At 43.2% G+C, this 18,497-nt stretch overlaps 1 protein-coding gene across 4 annotated transcripts in view; it reads left to right on the top strand.

Moving 5' to 3' along the window:
* Positions 1-15,251, top strand: part of etfdh (electron transfer flavoprotein dehydrogenase) — a 62,956-nt gene extending 47,705 nt beyond the window's left edge. For all 4 annotated transcript variants that reach the window (XM_041191518.1, XM_041191538.1, XM_041191528.1 and 1 more), the window contains 2 exons: positions 2,469-2,690; positions 14,090-15,251. In XM_041191518.1, the coding sequence (XP_041047452.1) occupies positions 2,469-2,690; positions 14,090-14,253 (386 nt within the window). In that variant the 3' untranslated portion in view covers positions 14,254-15,251. The remainder of the gene's footprint in view (positions 1-2,468; positions 2,691-14,089) is intronic.
* The last annotated feature ends 3,246 nt before the right edge of the window (positions 15,252-18,497 follow it).

Raw genomic sequence — 18,497 nt, 5'->3', positions numbered from 1 at the left:
TTTATGTGTTCTTTATTAACATATCCCATCTCTTGTGACATTGTCACATGCGGGGGAAATGTTAATAATTTCTTAATGTTTCTATATTTAAAGTTTTTTCCACTGTCAGTATTCTCCCTGAGACAGGACTTTGCCTCAGGGAGCAATGCACTCTTTCGCGCACATGTGCGACACAGCACACTTTGACAGATGGGGATTCCCTCCCCCCCCAGAATAGGAAGCGCATAGTGCTTCCTGTTGGGGATGCCGCTGGGTGGGCCAATTAAGGCCACTTAAAATGGCGGCGGGCCCCGTTTCAGTGGTGGGGGCCGGCTGGCCGCCCGCCCGCCCACCGCCATACTGGTGGGGCCCGCACGCCATTCGAGGATAAAATTCTGCCCATAGTTTTTCTTAGAGATCAGGTCAGTGGTTCCAGGAGTAATCTGTAAACTTGCATTCAAGTCGAAAGTGGAGAGCTAGTACAAAGTATTGAGAAAGCACAGTACCCTTACATGGTTGGGTTTTTTAAAATCCTTTAATTTTAAACCACACCCCTGGGTGTTTGCTTGTCAAGTGCAACCCCAAGTTGACTGACACTCCCCTTTGGTTTTTTTTCCCAATGTCGCTCATGTCACCACGTTAAATCCAAATTCTAAAACTTGCCATGGTGATCTCTTCTTCTCTGGGTAGACTTTAACAAGGAGTAATTAAACAGTCCTTTTTGTTTCAACCTGCCTGGAGCCAGTTTTCCATTTATGTAATTTTTGATAATCATTTGTATTTTACTACATATTATAAAATGCATGGTAACTATAGTATTTTACTTTGTCACTTTATCTTGATGGTGAGTGATTAACAAAATCAGGATTTTTAAAATGTTCTTTTCTGCCAGGAAAGGGCCGTTTGACCTTATTTCTGCCATCTCACCATATATCTCAAACCCCTTTTTCCTCAAAAATTATCTTTTGGATCCACTTATACACTGCGTTAATGATCTTACCTGGTAACTTTTTCCATTATTTTATGGCTAACTTTTCAATGTGGCAGGGGTGCAAACAGGTGATACCTGATCAGATGGCCATTATACACCCTGCCCAATTTTCCAGGAAGTTCCACACATTTTCTCATGTAAAGAAGTGATGCCCAGTTCAATATTAATAACTTTATCATTTATCTATTCACTTCCAAATGCTTCAGTGAGAATAATTTGTGTGGATCAACTTTCAGTCTGTGACTTTGACTATCTGGTCAACTCAAAGTCTCCTATTCTACGATAAAAATTAGCACAACATTTTTTATATTACATTTTTCTATATAACCTTTTCTTGCCCTACCCTGTGCCCTCTCATGAGCCTTAATACCACCCCTTCGATATAATGGCCAGTACTGCACATGGTATTTGTGATGGACTCTATACTTATATAGTAATACCTCTCTTCATTTATCTTGTCTTATTTCTACATTTAGTTTGTATGACTTGCACATTTAGAGATCTTTTCAATACAGTCGTTTGATTCTTCAGTAAATTTATTTTGTATCCAAAGTCACTTTCTTCATCTTTGAAATGTTGTCTCTATTTTATCCTTTCAAATGATAGTTATTTTCTATCTTCGTTATACTTTTGATGTTAAATAAAATAGAGTTAAGTATCAGACCAGTCATGATCTAATAGGCAGAATAGACCCGAGGCTGAATGGCCTACTCGTGTTCCTGTAAAACATTTCTCTACAATTCAGCAAACGATTCTTCTCAAACATGTTTTTCAATATTTTAATTAACATAATATTTCAGATCTACACCCCATGTGCCCCTTGCATTATTTGAATCATTTTGAGGGAATTGACATCAAAGGCTATTGCATGAGTTACAGGCTGCTGATTGAAAAGAAAATGCTTGGATTGTAGCCACCACGACACTGCACATCTGCTCAGTGTTGAAAGTGTTATTAATAGTGTTCCTTTAAATGCGAGATGTATGGATTATCATATGCTGCAAGAGAATTAATGGGGGTGAAATTTGCACAAAGCTAGAACTCCACTTAGTGAACATTACTGTAAACATACCTTGAGATACACAAGGATTTGATTTAATAAGCTCCTGGCCTGCTTTACAAAAGGGTCTACCTTTTCCTCTTCCAGAGCTTAACTTTCATATGATAGAATTTTTTTTTGTAACTCAGTTTGCCTCTTCAGACTTCCCATCCACACACTGTAGACCTCAACTTGCACCTGAATCCTCCTCCCAAACATCTGTCCCATTCTGATATTCAATATAATCTTCAGTGTCACAGCAGATTCATTAGGCTGCTTAAATATATTACTTGATTCTACTCTGAGCTATGCTCAGGCAGAAATTTGAACAGGTTAGCTGATCTTGTCTCACTGAAGCAACGTTGTAACTTTCAATGAGACAAGCTCCTTGCACTTACATGCAACATAAAACTTTGTATTATTTAGTGTTTGTCTATAATTATTTCTATCAAATTACAGGAGCAGATTATTCTCAGTTAAAGCCAGCCAAGGATTGTACACCCATTGATTACCCTAAACCAGATGGAAAAATCAGCTTTGACCTTCTATCCTCTGTGGCTCTTAGCGGAACCAATCATGAAGATGATCAGCCAGCACACTTGACGCTATTAGATGATAGTATACCAGTAAACAGGAACTTGGCTGAGTTTGATGGACCAGAGCAAAGATTCTGTCCTGCAGGTATTTTTTATTAACTAATCTGATTTCAGGAATTTTTTTCATTACATTTTTTTCAGACGTAAAGATATGGGCAAAGCCTTGCTTCATAATCTGCATGGTTTACAATTATAAAATTTTTTTTATAGTTGAAACCCATTGAAATCAAACTATTGTAATTAACACCAGTATTCCTTTTTGTTTTTGTGTTTTATTTTTTGAAATGAAGCAAGTATAAGTACCACAGAGCACAGCATTTAAGTCTACCTTTGAACCCTCCAAAAATCCCTCCAAAAATGGAGATCAGTTTATATGCCTAGTATAAGATGTAACCTGCCAGTGTGGGCAGTTGCCATTTAAAAATGTGGGAAAAAAATTACACTGGTAATTCGTATTAAAATAATGTGCCGCAGCTTATTGAATTAATTCTACAAAGATACCTTTAAGCACAAAGCATTTTAAAACCCTTCAGATTGTTGTCTTTGGCATCCGAGGCAAAGAGTTCATCAAAATCATTCTGCGTCAGTTTGCTATGGCATCATAGCAAAGGATCTCACTGAATCAGTCATGGCACTTTCAGTTTCGTAATCAACCCTCCACATCATCTTGCTCTCCATCCGTTGAATTGAATATTCCACGTTTTTTTGAAAGATCTTTGGAAGATGACACTTTGTGCACTAATAGCATCTCGTAGTTTGATGAAGAAACCACACAAAACAAAATGAGGCAGCATACAAATTTTCATTCTTTGTGAAGGTCTTTTCTACCTTAACCATCCATCTATTCTCTTCGGGGCAAATATGATCCTTGAATGGCTTGTTGAGACATATATCCAAGGCTGAGCTATGGATGTTAGACCCCCTGGTATAACTGTAACTTGGGCATTGTTCCTTTGCAGATATCTCTTGATCTTATCAGTTATATGGGATCTGAACATGTCCCACACAAAGAAGTTGCATTCTTTGTATAAGCCACCTTTTTTGAAAAAAATTTTATTCGTTCACTGGATGTGGGCTTCGCTGGCTAGGCCATCATTTATTTCTCATCCCGAGTTACCCTTGAGAAGCTGGTGGTGAGCTGCCTTCTTGAACGGCTGCAGTCCATGTAGTGTAGGTACACCCACAGTGCTGTTAAGGAGAGAGTTCCAGGATTTTGACCCAGCAACAGTGAAGGAACGGCGATATATTTCCAGATCAGGATGGTGAGCGACTTGGAGGGGGACTTCCAGGTGGTGGGTTCCTGCACAGAATTTTGCCGTCGGCGAGCAGAGGATGGGGCCCACTCGCCGACGCGGGATGACGTCAGGCGGAATCCCCGACATTATCCGGCCCCATTTAAATTTTCAGGAAGGCGGGCCTGAAGCAAAATCAGCTGCAGGCCCACTGACCTGTCAATGGCCAAATCAGGCCATTGATAGGATCATTTAAACAATTAAAGGACCTGCCTGTCCAACCTTAAGGTTGGCGGGCAGGCCAGGAGCCCCAGTGGCAAATAGGGAAAACATGAAACCTCACCCACAGGCGGGATGAGGTTTCATGCAGGTTGTTAAAAATTTTAATAAAGTTAATCTGTAAATTATGAACATGTCCCATCTCATGTGACATTGTCACATGAGGGGGACATGTTAGGGAATTTTTTTTTTCTCTATTTTTAATCTTTTTCAAAGTGGAAGCGAAGTCCCTGAGGCTGCACTTAGCCTCAGGGAGATGTGCGCTCTTTCGTGTGCATGCGCGAAAGAACACACTTGTGCTTTTAGAGAATCCACCCCCCGCGCAGGAAGCGGATAGTGCTTCCCGCCGGATGTCACACTGGGCGGGCCTTAATTGGCCCGCCCACGTAAAATGGCGGTGTGGCCCACTTCGCTGGTGGGGATCGGCTCCCCGTCTGCCAGAGATTGGGTCGGGCCCACCCAACAGGCAGAAAATTCTGCCTCCCATCTATCTGCTGCCCTTGTCCTTCTAGATGGTAGCGGCTGTAGGTTTGGAAGGTGCTGTCGAAGGAGCTTAGGTGAATTCCTGCAGTGCATCGTGTAGATGGTACACACTGTTGCTACTGTGCATCAGTGGTGGAGGGAGCAAATGTTTGTGAATGTGGTGCTAATCAAGTGGGCTGCTTTGTCCTGGACGGTGTCAAACTTCTTGAGTGATGTGGGAACTGCATTCATCCATGCAAGTGGGGAGTAATCCATAACACCCCTGACTTGTGCCTTGTAGACGGTGGACAGGCTTTGGGGAGTCAAGAGGTGAGTTACTCGTCGCAGGATTCCAAACCTCTGACCTGCACTTGTAGCCAGTTTATATGGCTAGTCCAGTTCAGTTTCTAGTCAGTGGTAACCCCCAAGAAGCTGATGGTGGGGGATTCAGTGATGGCAATGCTATTGTTCAGCTAGAAGGCGATAGTTGGATTCTCTCTTGTTGGAGATGGTCATTGCCTGACACTTGTGTGGCACGAATGTTACTTGGATATTGTCCCTGTCTTGCTGCATTGGGCATGGATTGCTTCAGTATCTCAGAATTTGCGAATGGTGCTGAACATTGTGCAATCATCAGTGAACATCCCCACTCCTGACCTTATGATGGAAGGAAGATCATTGATGAAGCAGCTGAAGATGGTTGGGCCGAGGACATTGCCCTGAGAAATTCCAGCATTGATGTCCTAGAGCTGAGATGACTGACCTCCAACAACCACAGCCATCTTCCTTTGTGCTAGATATGTCTCCAACCAGCGGAGAGTTTTCTCCCTGATTCCCATTGACTCCAGTTTTGCTCGGGCTCCTTGATGCCACACTCGGTCAAATGCTACCTTGATGTCCAGGGCAGTCATTCTCACCTCACCTCGGGAGTTCAGCTCTTTTGTCCATGTTTGAACCAAGGCTGTAATGAGATCAGGAGCTGAGTGGCCCTGGCAGAACCCAAACTGGCATCAGTGAGCAGGTTATTGCCAAGCAAATGCACCTCCTCCTCCAGTGAGTTGTTTAATTCTCCATCACCATTCACAGCTGGATGTGGCAGGACTGCAGAGCTTAGATCTGATCCCTTGGCTGGGAGACCGCTTAGCTCTGCCTATCACTTGCTGTTTATGCTGGTTGGCACACAAGTAGTCCTGTTTTATAGCTTCACCAGGTTGACCACCCCATTTTTAGGAGTGCCTGGTGCTGCTCCTGGCATGCCCTCCTGCACTTTTCGTTGAACCAGGCCAGGGTTGATCCCCTGGCTTGATGGTAATGGTGGAGTAGGGGATATGGCGGGTCATGAGGTTAGAGATTGTGTTTGAGTATAGTTCAGCTGCTGCTGACTGCCCACAGCGCCTCATGGATGCCCATTCTTGAGTTGCTAGATCTGTTCAAAATCTATCTCGCATAACATGATGGATGGTATCCTCAATGTGAAGGCAGGACTTCGTCTCCACAACAACTGTGCGGTGGTCACTCCTACTGATACTGTCATGAACAGATGCATCTGTCGCAGGCAGGCTGGTGAGAATGAGGTCAACTCTCATTGGTTCCTTTACCACCTGCTGCAGACCCAATCTAGCAGCTGTCATTTAGGACTTGGCCAGCTTGGTCAGTAGTGGTGCTAATCGAGCCACTCTTGATGGACATTGAAGTCCCCCACCCTGCGTCCTTGCCAGCAAATGATGTTCAACATGGAGGAACACTGATTCATCAGCTGAGGGAGGGCTTTGCAGGTTGTCATTTCTGGTGCCTAAGTTGAAGTTCATTCTTTTTTGTGACTTTGTAGTGATTTATTTCAACTGAGTGGCTTTCTGGGGAATTTAAGAGTCAACCACATTGCTGTGGATCTGGAGTCACATGTAGGCCAGACCAGGTAAGGATGACAGATTTCCTTCCCTAAAGGACATAAATGCATTTTATTGAATTCAAATTCCACCATCTGCCGTGGCAGGATTCGAACCCAGGTTGGGGAGCATTACGCTGGGTCTCTGGATTACTAGTCCAGTGACAGTACCACTACGCCATCACCTCCCCTATTCCACACATTATCGATCCACAACTTCACTCCATCCTCATCCATCTAAGCGTTGTCCTGACATGCTGTTGTAGGGAACTTCATATTCAGCATGGTTTTACAATTGAAAATTACCATAGGCTTTAATTTTGTTCTGTCGGCCACGCAGGCTAGTATCACCGTGAATTGTGTCTTCTCATGTCCTGTGGTTTTCACGGGAACTGTTTTCGAACCTTTCCACTCCATAGTTTGGTTGCTAGGTACATCGAAAATATGAGCGTTTCAACCATGTTGCCAATTTGATATGAGTACTCATTTTTGCCACTAATGATTCACCAGAAATTGGTAACTTTGGCATCAAGGTTTTTTGATAGTCTGAGTGATCTCGGCCTTCTGCCGCAACATTTGACGTTTTCATTCCATAAGGGGACTGCACCAGCTAGCTGTTACTCGGAAATCTTTGCTGGTCTCAGGCTTTGATTTGGCTCATTTAATTGGCCCACTTAAACATGTAGATATGCACTGCATTTCTGATGACCAAATAACCATTCTGATGATTTTCACGGACTAATCTCAAGGTCCAGCCAGTAGCTGATCTCTGTTCAAATGACGTATTTGATCTTGGACATTTTCTTCAAGGTGGATTCCTGCTGCTTTCATTCTCACACCAATTTTTCACTAACATCAACTTCCCTCGCCACAGCACAGTTATTTGATAAGTTAGCAAATTTTATGACTTTTAGCTTGAAACCAGCATCATACGTAATTCATTTTGTTGGAAGACTCATCTCTCTTCATCGTTCACCACGAATGGACTAATATGTGTGGATGTGTGTTAAACTCGTGCATACCTTCGCAACACAGCCCGTATCACCTACTTGATCCCTTGTACCCCTATAAGGTATTGCTAAGTAAAATATGTATTTATGGGGTGAAAAATTAAGGCTGATTACTAATGCGAGTATAGCATATTGTGGCTGAAAAGGGGTGTAGCCTTTGGGCGGATTCGTCCCAGATTTGCACTAAGTAAAACATTGTTTTACCCACCAGCCGCAATGGCGGCTTTTCACGCCTTATCGACCCAAACCTGCCGCATTAATTATGCAGTCCCAGCAAACACGGCACTTCCATGGCGGGGGGCTCTTATTCGCCCGCCACACCATCACTTTACCGTTTCAGCACACCAGGCACCATATTTAAAGCAGAGCCGCATGCCTACCTCTCAGTGCTTCCAGCCCAGGACTGCAGCAAAGAAGATGTGGCCCTAAAAGGCAAAAAGACTGAAGCCCCCAGGTTCAATGACGTGTCCCTCGAGTGCCTTTTGGACACAGTGGAGGCTCGCCATGATGTCCTCTACCCCTGCTCTGGCCGCAGGTTGGGCAGCAGCTTCACTAATCCAGCTTGGGAGACGGTGGCAGCAGTGGTCAGCGCCTATGCCCTTCAAAAGAGGACAGCCACCCAGTGCTGAAAGAGGATGAATGATCATCTCCGTTACAGCAGGGTAAGTCACTCTTCTCATCATTCTCAACTCTCACACACTCAAACCCATCACACATCCACAGGGCCCTCACTCACTGCCAGTTCAAGGCACATCACCATTCACTTTCTCTCACACACCTTCATTGTCTTCATCCCATGAGACCAGTTACCACCCACATATGCCAAAGATACTTATCATGTGGCCTAGCAGGTATCCTGCTTACACACTGTCCAACTCTATTCATGCAGGGCAAACTGGCACACAACAAGAGGGAGAGGTCGCACATTGGTGGATGAATGCCTGATATCAAGGTGCTCACTGACTTTGAAAACACGGCCATCCAGCTGGCTGGCACAGATCTGGACCGTTCCTGTGCTGACGGTGAGATCAGTGGTACTCTACCAAGTGAGGATCCAGCAGTGCAACATCCATCAGACACCCACGGTGTGACCAATGTTTCCTGTTTCATATGCCACTGCCATGCACTAATTTTCTCCCCTTGCTTCCATAGGCACATCTAGGAAAAAGCCAATGGAGTCCACGACCCAGGGCCTCCAATCAAGCCCCAAAGAAACTTCTGAAAAGGAATCTGGAGGCACCCTCCTTGAAGTTTCATCACGGCGCTCACCCACACCCTCCACCACTGCAGACACACACCTCGGTGGGACCTAGCTTTACAGTAGCGTCAGGATCACAATCAAGTGAACGCATCGCACTGTCTGATCCTCAGCAGGCGGCAACAGGAACTGCTCAGGTCCCCGGCACTCGGAGGATTGCTGGAGGCCAGAAATTTGCTGAGTCCAAGTCATTTGACGAGCCTCTGCATTTGGTCATGTCACCGTTGCTTGAGCTGCAAAGGCAAGTTCAATAACATCAGGAAGGGATGTCCGTTGCACTCCTCACATTGCAAGGCACAATGAAGGAGTCCGTCCGCCTTCAGGCTGAGGTGATAGCGCCGGCATGCCAACGCACTGAGGTCAACACTAGTAGGATGGCAGCTGCATGGAGACCTTGGTCCAGGATGTCACTCCTTCAGTGTTGCACAGGCTCAACTCCATCACTGAAGCCACAGTTGGCCTCCAACAGTGTGTATGCAAGAGGGGTGCAAGGCAGCTCAATCTCACTCCAGCTACCCCTTTTCCTCAAGGAGTTACCCATAGGGAGGAGGATCAGCAGGTGTACCCCCCCAGGTTAATCCATCCAGGTGCTTCTGGGAGTGTCTGGCCCATTCTGAACCCTCCTTTCCTGTGACCTCAGCAGCTCCAGCTCCAGCTCCACAGGCCGAGGAGGGTGCCACTGCCACACGGCAGGAGCCCGAAAGCAGGCCGGGGCCCTCCAGGTCTTGGCTGTCCAGAGGATGCCCACCAAGGTCATCACAGACAGGCGTAGCAGTAAGCAGGCTTTCTCCACCTCTGCTGTGGATGGCCGGGGAGCACCAAGACATGGTGGCAAGTGTTAGGAAGGTTAAGAAGATATAACAATCAGTTACTTTTTACGAGCAATATCACAATTTTTTTTAAATTTATTTACTCATGGGATGTGGGTGTTGCTGGCTAGGCCAGCATTTATTGCCCATCCCTAACTGCCCTTATTCAGAAGGCATTTAAGAGTCAACCATGTCACTGTGGGTCTGGAGTCACATGTAGGTCAGACCAGGTAAGGACAGCAGATTTCCTTCCCTAAGGGGCATTAGTGAACCAGATGGATTTTTACAACAATCAACAATGGTTTCATGGGCATCACCAGACTTGTTAATTCCAGATTTTTATTAAACTCAAATTTCACCGTCTGCTATGGTGGGATTCAAACCCAACTCACCATCTTGGGTCTACTGAAATTCTTATCCAGTAACAATACCACTATGCCACCGTCTATCTGCAACAGTTAAGAAGATATATTTGCACAATCTGGGCACAGGTGTCAATTACTTGTACATAATGTTCACTATTGTCAATAAACTCCCAACAATGTCTCCCTGCCTATGAATCCTTGTTCTGTTGAGCAGTGTTCATTTCACCTAGGTGTGAAATCTTTCTGCACAAGATAAAGGCGGGTATTTCAGTCCAGGGCCTCTTCCTTGTGTTTTGTGCCGCCTTCAGACCGAAGTGATGGTCCGGCCTCGCACTCCATACATCACTGATGCCTGCACCTCAACGGTGCTTGTCGTTGCTGCCAGAATGTTGTGGGCAGGCATCACAAAGTACCCCCATTCTCTCTGTGTGCTCTCAGCACCTTTTACATGAGGCTGGCCCCCATATCTTCAGCACCTATGACCAGTGATGCTGTGCTCCTAAAGGAGTCAGGTGCTGAAGGCAGTCAAAGGATCAGATGCTTTTAAAGTTTGATGGCTGTATCTCTATGATATGACCTTCATCAGAGTTCAAGTGAGCTGCTCTCGACCAGACATGAGTCAGACATTCTTAGAGGCTGTGTGAAGATCTATGGAGTCCCCTCACTGCATGGCGTCGTCATCCTCCTGTAATCGAGCAATAATTAAGGCCTCCACTGCATCTCCATGGCAGGAACATTATCACAGAGGGTATGTGCGTTGCCATAAGTCAGACTGGAGTCAAACATTCATAGATACAATGTGAGGATCTATGGCGTCTCTTCACTGCATGTTGACATCATTCTCCTCCACAAATCTAGCAGCAATGAGGGCTTCCCGAGCATGCCTGCCTCATCTAGCCAGTGCGAGGGCCTCATACCCATCATTGTCACCTTTGAGGACCTCACCCTCACTCCTGCCGGTGTCCTCCTTGTTGGAGAAGACCTCCAGCTCCTCCATCTCCCCCTCAACCAGTTGATCTCCTTGATGCAGCACCAGATTGTAAGGGGCGCAGCAGATGATGATGATGCGTGACACACTGTGGACTGTATTGCAGGGCTCCACCAGACCGGCCCAGGCACCAGAACCTCATTTTCAACATCCCATGGTCTGCACCACCAAGTTGCGAGTTGTAGCATGAGTCTCATTATATCTTCATTCTGCTGCAGTCTGAGGCCACAACACAGGTGTCATCAGCCACGTCCTCTGCGGGTAGGCCTTGTCCCCAAGAAGACATCCCTGCAGCTTCTGTGGACCCTGGAAGATGTCAGGGATCTGAGACTGACTGAGAATGTAGGAGTTGTGGACACTCCCTGGAAACCATGTGCAAACCTACAGGATGCATTTGTGGTGGACATACACCATCTGCACGTTCAGCAAATGGAATCCTTTGCGGTTGACATAGTTGACCATTTGATGTAACAGAGATATGAACACCATGTGAGTGCAGTAGGTGGCATCCTGTACCGGTGGGAAACCTGAGATCTGGGCAAATCCAATTGCTGTTGCATCCTGGCTGTCCTGGTCCCGGGCGAAATGCATAATGTTGATGTGCCCTTGCAAAGATGGCATCTGTGACCTTTGTGGATGGAGGCTTGTGATATCCCACAGAGGTCACCTGTGGAACCCTGAAAGGGGCCACTGGCATAGAAATTGAACGCCACAGTCACTTTCACGGCCACTGGCAGTGGATGCCCTCCATGTCCCAATGGCTCCAAATCCAGCAGTAGCTTGCAGATGTGACCAACTAGTTCCATAGACATGCGCAGTCTTCGGCAACACTGGTTCACTTAGTCATCTGAAGGAATGAAAGGCGGCATCTATAGACCCTGCGTCTAGCTACACACCAACCAGAAATGGCTCGCTGTGGCTCTTCGGTGCCATGTGCAGGAGCCCCAGCCGTTCCTTCTTCCAGAGGGCGCTGCTCCTCCCTCTGCTCAGCCAGGCACCTCAGTCGCTCTCTTCTCAGTTGTCTTCACTCTCTGTAAGCCATGAGGCATACAGCTAATTCACCAGGCTCCATGATCCCGTTGTACTCCTGCAGATGAAAGAGAGACACACTTGGGTTAGCATAGGTGTACTAAGAACCTGTCTTGGTTAAGTCTGAAGGCTCCTCAACACATCCCGGAGAGTGCTGGCCACCACCTGGATGGCCAGAGATTAGTGAGCTGCATGCTCCCAAAATCCCAACTACCTCCACCCCAATCCAGACAACCGATTGATGGGAGCTTTGTCCATTGGAACAGGACTACTGGAGCTCATGGCACTTAAGTCAACCTAACATTTAAGACAACCCCATTTTTCCGGCCCCAAAAATCATGGTTTTGCATATAGTCAACGTGTAAGCTGTTACAATCTCAGTGGAGACCAATAACTTTTAAAGAGAAATTTGAACTTCCAGTTATTAGCTGAAAGAAAGACACACAAGAATTCTTGTTTTATAACATTTACTGAGACAAATACAAAAAGAACACTATTAACTAAACATTATTTTCATTCTGTAGGCAACTTAAACTTTAAATTACTGAACAGAATATGCCCCTTTCTACTTTAAATAGTAACTGAAAAACTCAATTTAAAGAAAAACTTACTCAAACTCTTAAGTAGACATCCAATTCTCTTGGAGCCAATCCAAAGGGATTTGCAGCTCTGGAAGGTTTAATTCTGTTCTTTTCCTTTCCCAATACTATCTTCCACAATGAGAGTTTTCCTGGGGGTTCTCCTTCTAGCTCCAGCTGGGTGAACCTTCCAGTCTTGTTTTAACTCTTCCTGAGCTTAGTTTTCAAACTGACCATGAGCTTCCACCCGCATTCCATATGTTGAGCAATAGAATCAGCATTTTGTTTGCCTAAGGTCAGGCTTGGTTATATTCTAAACTTTCCTTACTATCCCGCTCCCAGTTGGCTGAAGACCCAAGACCTCAGAGTAGATTGCATTTTGTTGGAAGTTCCCTAGGGTTTTGTCCAATTGGTTATTTTTCACCCATGAATCTGGACATTGTGAGCTATAAAATAGTGTAGGTATTGCAACCGAATTCAACCCTGTTCTTGCCATATATGCACATTATCAGCAGGGGTCACGGATGAATGAGAGTGTGTGCATGTGTAAGAACTCAAGTGCTTTGTTTTTATTTGCTGTACTTCTGTAATCTAAGAGTTGTTGAGGCCAACTGAACCACCAACCAGTCGTCCAGAGATCAGCTTTTAAAAATGCATGTATGTGGGGGGCATGATATTCTCTTCGGTGTATTGATACACAACAAAGTTATCAACACTTGTAAGGATATGGCAGACTCTCCTACCTCTGAAAGCTCCAACTGTCAAAACTCACTGTTTAAGGTAAATTTTGCTTTTGCACTTGCTTGTTAAAACAGCTTACTTGGTTTAAAAAAACAGCTTCAGATTTGGTTTTTAAAGTGAAAAATTAAAGGGAGATAGCTATGTTAGAGATTTACATAAACAATTTATAAAAATCTTGACATTCTGTTATTATGGATTCATTTATAAATGAAAGGAAGGTCTAGTGGCTGCTTTTTGCACCTCTTCTGCCAGTGCTTCATGTAGCCCACTAAGAAGTTAAGGGACTTAGCTGGAGTAATTCATCTATGACATTCTGTTGCTCAGCTGTAGCAATCTTGTCTCTGAGTCAGAGGGTTGTGGGATCAATGGAAAGATTTGCCATAAGATTTAGGCTAACAAAGCTGTCAAAAATGCCATCTTTTGAATGGGACATTAAACCAAGGCCCAATCTGGCCTCTCGGGTGTAGTTAAAAGGGCATTATTTCAAAGAAGAGCAATGGTATTCCACCTGCTGTCCTGTCCGGTATTTATCGCTCAAACAACATAAGTAAATCATATTATCCTGTCTTTATCATGTTACTGTTTGTGGAACCTTGCTGTGTGCAAATTGTCTGTTGCATCTCCTACGTTACAGCAGTGAAAACATTTCAAAATTATTTCACTGGCTGTAAAGCACTTTGGTGCATCATGAGGTCATGAAAGGTGCCATATAATTGCAAGTTGATTTTTTCTGTTAGTCTGGGAGATTTGTCTGCATTGTAGTACCTACAAATGTTACTGTTTAATTCCCCACAATACCATCCTTGTGGTTATTTGTCACATGCATCATTTCTTTCCCCTCCTCTTAGGTGTTTATGAGTATGTTCCTTTGGAAATTGGTAATGGGATGAGATTGCAGATTAATGCCCAGAACTGTGTTCACTGCAAGACGTGTGATATTAAAGATCCCAGCCAGAATATCAACTGGGTAGTACCTGAAGGAGGTGGTGGCCCTGCTTATAATGGAATGTAAACAACCATTCAATCACAAACTGGAACTCCAGTATTATGTGCTGGCATATTGTTTATTGTATGAGAGGTTCTTTTTTAAAATCAAGTGTTCAACTGTAAATCTAAAAGTGAAGAATTACATTTTTGCAATTAATTTTATATATATTTTATTCTGATTTCACCAACTCTCTATAATTCGGATCAATTATTCCAAGAAACTTGTCAGTGAAATAGATCAAAATAAAACTGTGTCCAACGTTTGCCCTTATTCATATTACTGACTCAGATATGTGTTTCTTAAAGACATCTAGTGACAGTTAATTGGCATAAAATATGAATCCTTGAATTTAGTCAGTTCACTTTTAATTGGAAAAATATTTGAATAATGTGTACATTGAGAATACAAGTTTTTTTGGTAAACTGCAAATTAAAATTCTGGGTTCATAATTAATTTTATTCATTTATTATGCTGAACAGGAATTACTTGATACATTTTTTGTTGAGAATTTAACTTATGTGGACTGCTGTGTAACGTTGAAAGTGATTCTTAAAAAGGAACAAGTGCTGTAAAAAAAAAATTTAACACTAAATACAGCTCAACCAAGGAAAAGTCAAACATAACTATACTTCTGAATTGCAGTTCCTTCTTGCCTTACCCAAAGTGCTACCTGTGAGATGATAAAATGATATTTGAATGTACCTTTTGACAAGCTGATTTGTAAGCTAAAATACTATTGAAAACAATTATTTGAACTTAATTTAACAAAATATGAAGTAAAAAATTAATTGTAAGCAATGCAAAGCCTTATTGAGGGGAGGATAGAAGGACATCTTTTAAGTACCATAAGTGATGATCACTGCTTCGGTGATAGAAAAACGGTAATAAGTAATGGTGCTTTGTGCCCATTACTCATATCATTCAAGTAATTGATTATTATGTAATCTGATATGTTATTGGTTTGTAAATAAAAACTTGTAAATGTTCTATTTCTGTAATAAAAATTAAAATAATTTGTGAAATATTTTTGTATGAACATCAATTTTCCTGTAAAGCATCTATGTTTAAAGTGTTGTAAATTCTTTCCAGTGGATCCTAAATTCCAATGTACTATTATTAAGAACCAATCTGATGAAAGGTCACAGACATGAAACATTAACTCACTTTCTCTCACCACAGACATTGCCAGACCTGCTGAGTATTTCCAGCATTTTCTGTTATTATTTCAAGATTTCCAGCATTGGTATCACCTTTGTGAATCCTTTATAACATCTTTCCTGTTGCCTCTATTTTTTTAATAATATGGAAACCAAAATTCTGTACAGTACTCCCAGTGTGATCTAAGATTCTATACAGTTTTAACATAACTTTTCTACTTTCCAATTCTATCCCTCTAGAAAAGTTCCCCACTTCTTGACTTGTCGTTTATATGGTCATAGTAACCTGCATCACTACTTTTAGTAATCTGTCTGTGCCGCTAGACCTCTTTGCTTGTCTACTAGACTGAGACTTATTATCCACTTAAGGGCCAATCTCCTTCTACTGGTAGTATTTTACCTGTGGTGGGAGAGGGCCATGCCACATGGTGAGGCCACCACGTAAACCCTGGTGGTCTAGCTTTGGGTGTTCCCTCCTGTTTGGGCACCCCAGGGGAGCCCTCTTTCCCTCAACTGATCACCACCCACCATGCCACCCACCACCCACCCACCCTTCCAGACTGGCCCCCTCCCTGGCTTCTGCTTGGGGATTGACTGCCATTCTAGCTGTGGCCACTGCTTCCGGTGGGACAGGGGCGCTCCTGGCTATCTGATTGGCCAGCAGTTCTTGGAGGTGGGACATCCTTCCACAAGGGGGACAGAAGCCATGGCCTTACGACCATAAAATCTGGTCATGGTTTCCCAGGCCAGCGGAGGCAAGCTTACCCCTGACCAGGGCAGCTGCCTCCAGGTAAAATCCAGCCCCACCTGTGGTCTCATTTTTCCTAATAAAATACACCACTTCTTAGATTTCTGCTTTGAAATTAATTTGTCAAATTATATGCCCATTCTGCAAGTTTATGTTGTCTTGTATTTTGTCACATTCTTCCTTTGTATCAACTATGCTCCCCAATTTAGTGTGATCCACAAATTTGAAAACTACTTTTGAATCAAGATCGTTAAGGTAAATTGCAGCACTGATTGATGTGGAGCACCACATCCCACCTTTTGCCAGTCTGAATAATGAACCTTAACCCCTACTCTATTTTTATAGCCAGATTGCTATCCATTCTGCTGTTTGTTCCCTGACTGCACATACTCCAACTTCAATGATAACCATTACGTAGTACCTTAGTGAAGGCTTTTTGAAAATCCAAGTATACTGCAAAACCCTCGTCTACTCCTTGTTACTTTAAAGAATTCAATAAGACTGGTCAAGTATGACCTTTTTGAAATTACTGGTGATTCCCCTTATGCTTTTGGTTTCGGACTATATTATTAATAATCTTTGAGAAAAGATTAGAATAACAAGGTTAAGCTAACCGGTGGACTTATTCTATTTCCCTTTTTAAATAGCAGAATTCAAACATGCTAGCCTGGAGCTTTTGCTCAGGTATTCTGGTTTTTTCAGCACAGTTCACTCAAAATCAAATTAATAACCATTTCCACTAATTACACTCATTTGTAGGCCTCTGAGGGTCTAAAAATTAAGTTTCTTTTAGGATTAGTGACTCTAGATATGTTTTAAATGGTTCTGTATAGTTTTTTAAGTCAGTGATTTTAAAATCCAACTACTCGCTGAACTGAATCCAACTGAACTGTATTGATCAAACTGCACCAAGTTACCGCTCAAATATATTAAGGAAGACTTAAAGCAAGATTAAAACAAAAATTAGGTTTTAAAACACTGCTCAAATGTGTGTTCATGGAAGATTGTGAGCGAAAATTTGAAAACAAAAACACTTCTCAATACTGTCGCAATTCATATCCAGATTACGAATTTCATCCAAAGCAGAAACTCTCCCATGCCCACCAGTCCTCTGGTACAATTCACATTTCTAATAAGTGTTTATGTATATGTAATAATACTTCTCCTTTATATTCCCTAATGTTTTAATATTCAGGGATGTAATCCGTCCAGACCAAGGTTTTATTCACTCTTCAATTTTGATTTGTTTATCAATTATCTCCCCTCCCTTTTTATCTTAAATTTCTCTTTTTGATGTCTTGTCTACCTTGTCTCTTTGGCACATAAATGCATAGACATTTACAGCACAGGAAGCTATTCGACCCATCGTGTCCATGCCGGTCAACAACGATCTGACTATACTAATCCCATTTTCCAGTGCTTGGTCCATAGCCCTGGAGGCTATGGCAACGCAAGTGAATATCTAAATACTTCTTAAATGGTACTAGAGTTTCTGACTCAACCACCCTTCCAGGCAGTGAGTCCCAGACTTGAAAAAAAATCTCAACTCCCCTCTTATCCTTATACCTCTTACCTTAAATCTATGCTCCCTGATTATTAACCCCTCTACTAATTGAAAAAGTACCTTCCTATCCACCCTATCTATGCCCCTCATAATCTTATACACCTCTATTAGGTCCCCTCAACCTTTGCTGCTCCAGGGAAAACAACCCCAGCCTATCCAATCTTTCCTCATTGTTCAGATCCTCCAGTCCAGGCAGCATCCTGGTAAATTTCCTCTGCACTCTAGTGCAATCACATCCTTCCTATAATGTGGTGACCAGAACTGCACGCAGTACTGCAGTTTTGGCTTAACCAGCATTTTATATAGTTCCAGCATAACCTCTCTGCTCTTGTATTCTATGCCTCAACTAATAAAGGCAAGTATCCCATATGCCTTTATTATCCCATACATTGAGGCAAAGTAATTCTTCAATATTTCTGCCATTTTGATGTCATAACCGAAGTTTTTCTTGTGCATCCCATGTGGCACTGTCCCTATCCTGATTTTTCTTATTTTTGTATGTAAGAACAAGGAGCAGGAGTAGGCAATTCAGCCCCTCAAGCCTGCCCCATCATTCATTATGATCGTGGCTGATCTCATTATGGCCTCAACTCCAATTTCCCACCCTCTCCCCATAACCTTTCAACCCATTACTAATTAAAAATCTGCCTATCTCTTCCTTAAATTTATTCAGCGTCCTGGCATCCACTGCACTCTGAGGTAGTGAATTCCACAGATTCACGACCCTTTGAGAAAAGTAATAATTCCTCATCTCTGATTTAAATCTACCACCCCTTAGCCTAAAACTATGGCCTCTCGT

The sequence above is a fragment of the Carcharodon carcharias genome, chromosome 1, assembly GCF_017639515.1.
Source record: "Carcharodon carcharias isolate sCarCar2 chromosome 1, sCarCar2.pri, whole genome shotgun sequence".
In the NCBI taxonomy this organism is placed as follows: domain Eukaryota; kingdom Metazoa; phylum Chordata; class Chondrichthyes; order Lamniformes; family Lamnidae; genus Carcharodon; species Carcharodon carcharias.
This window is presented reverse-complemented; position numbering and strand designations above follow the sequence as displayed.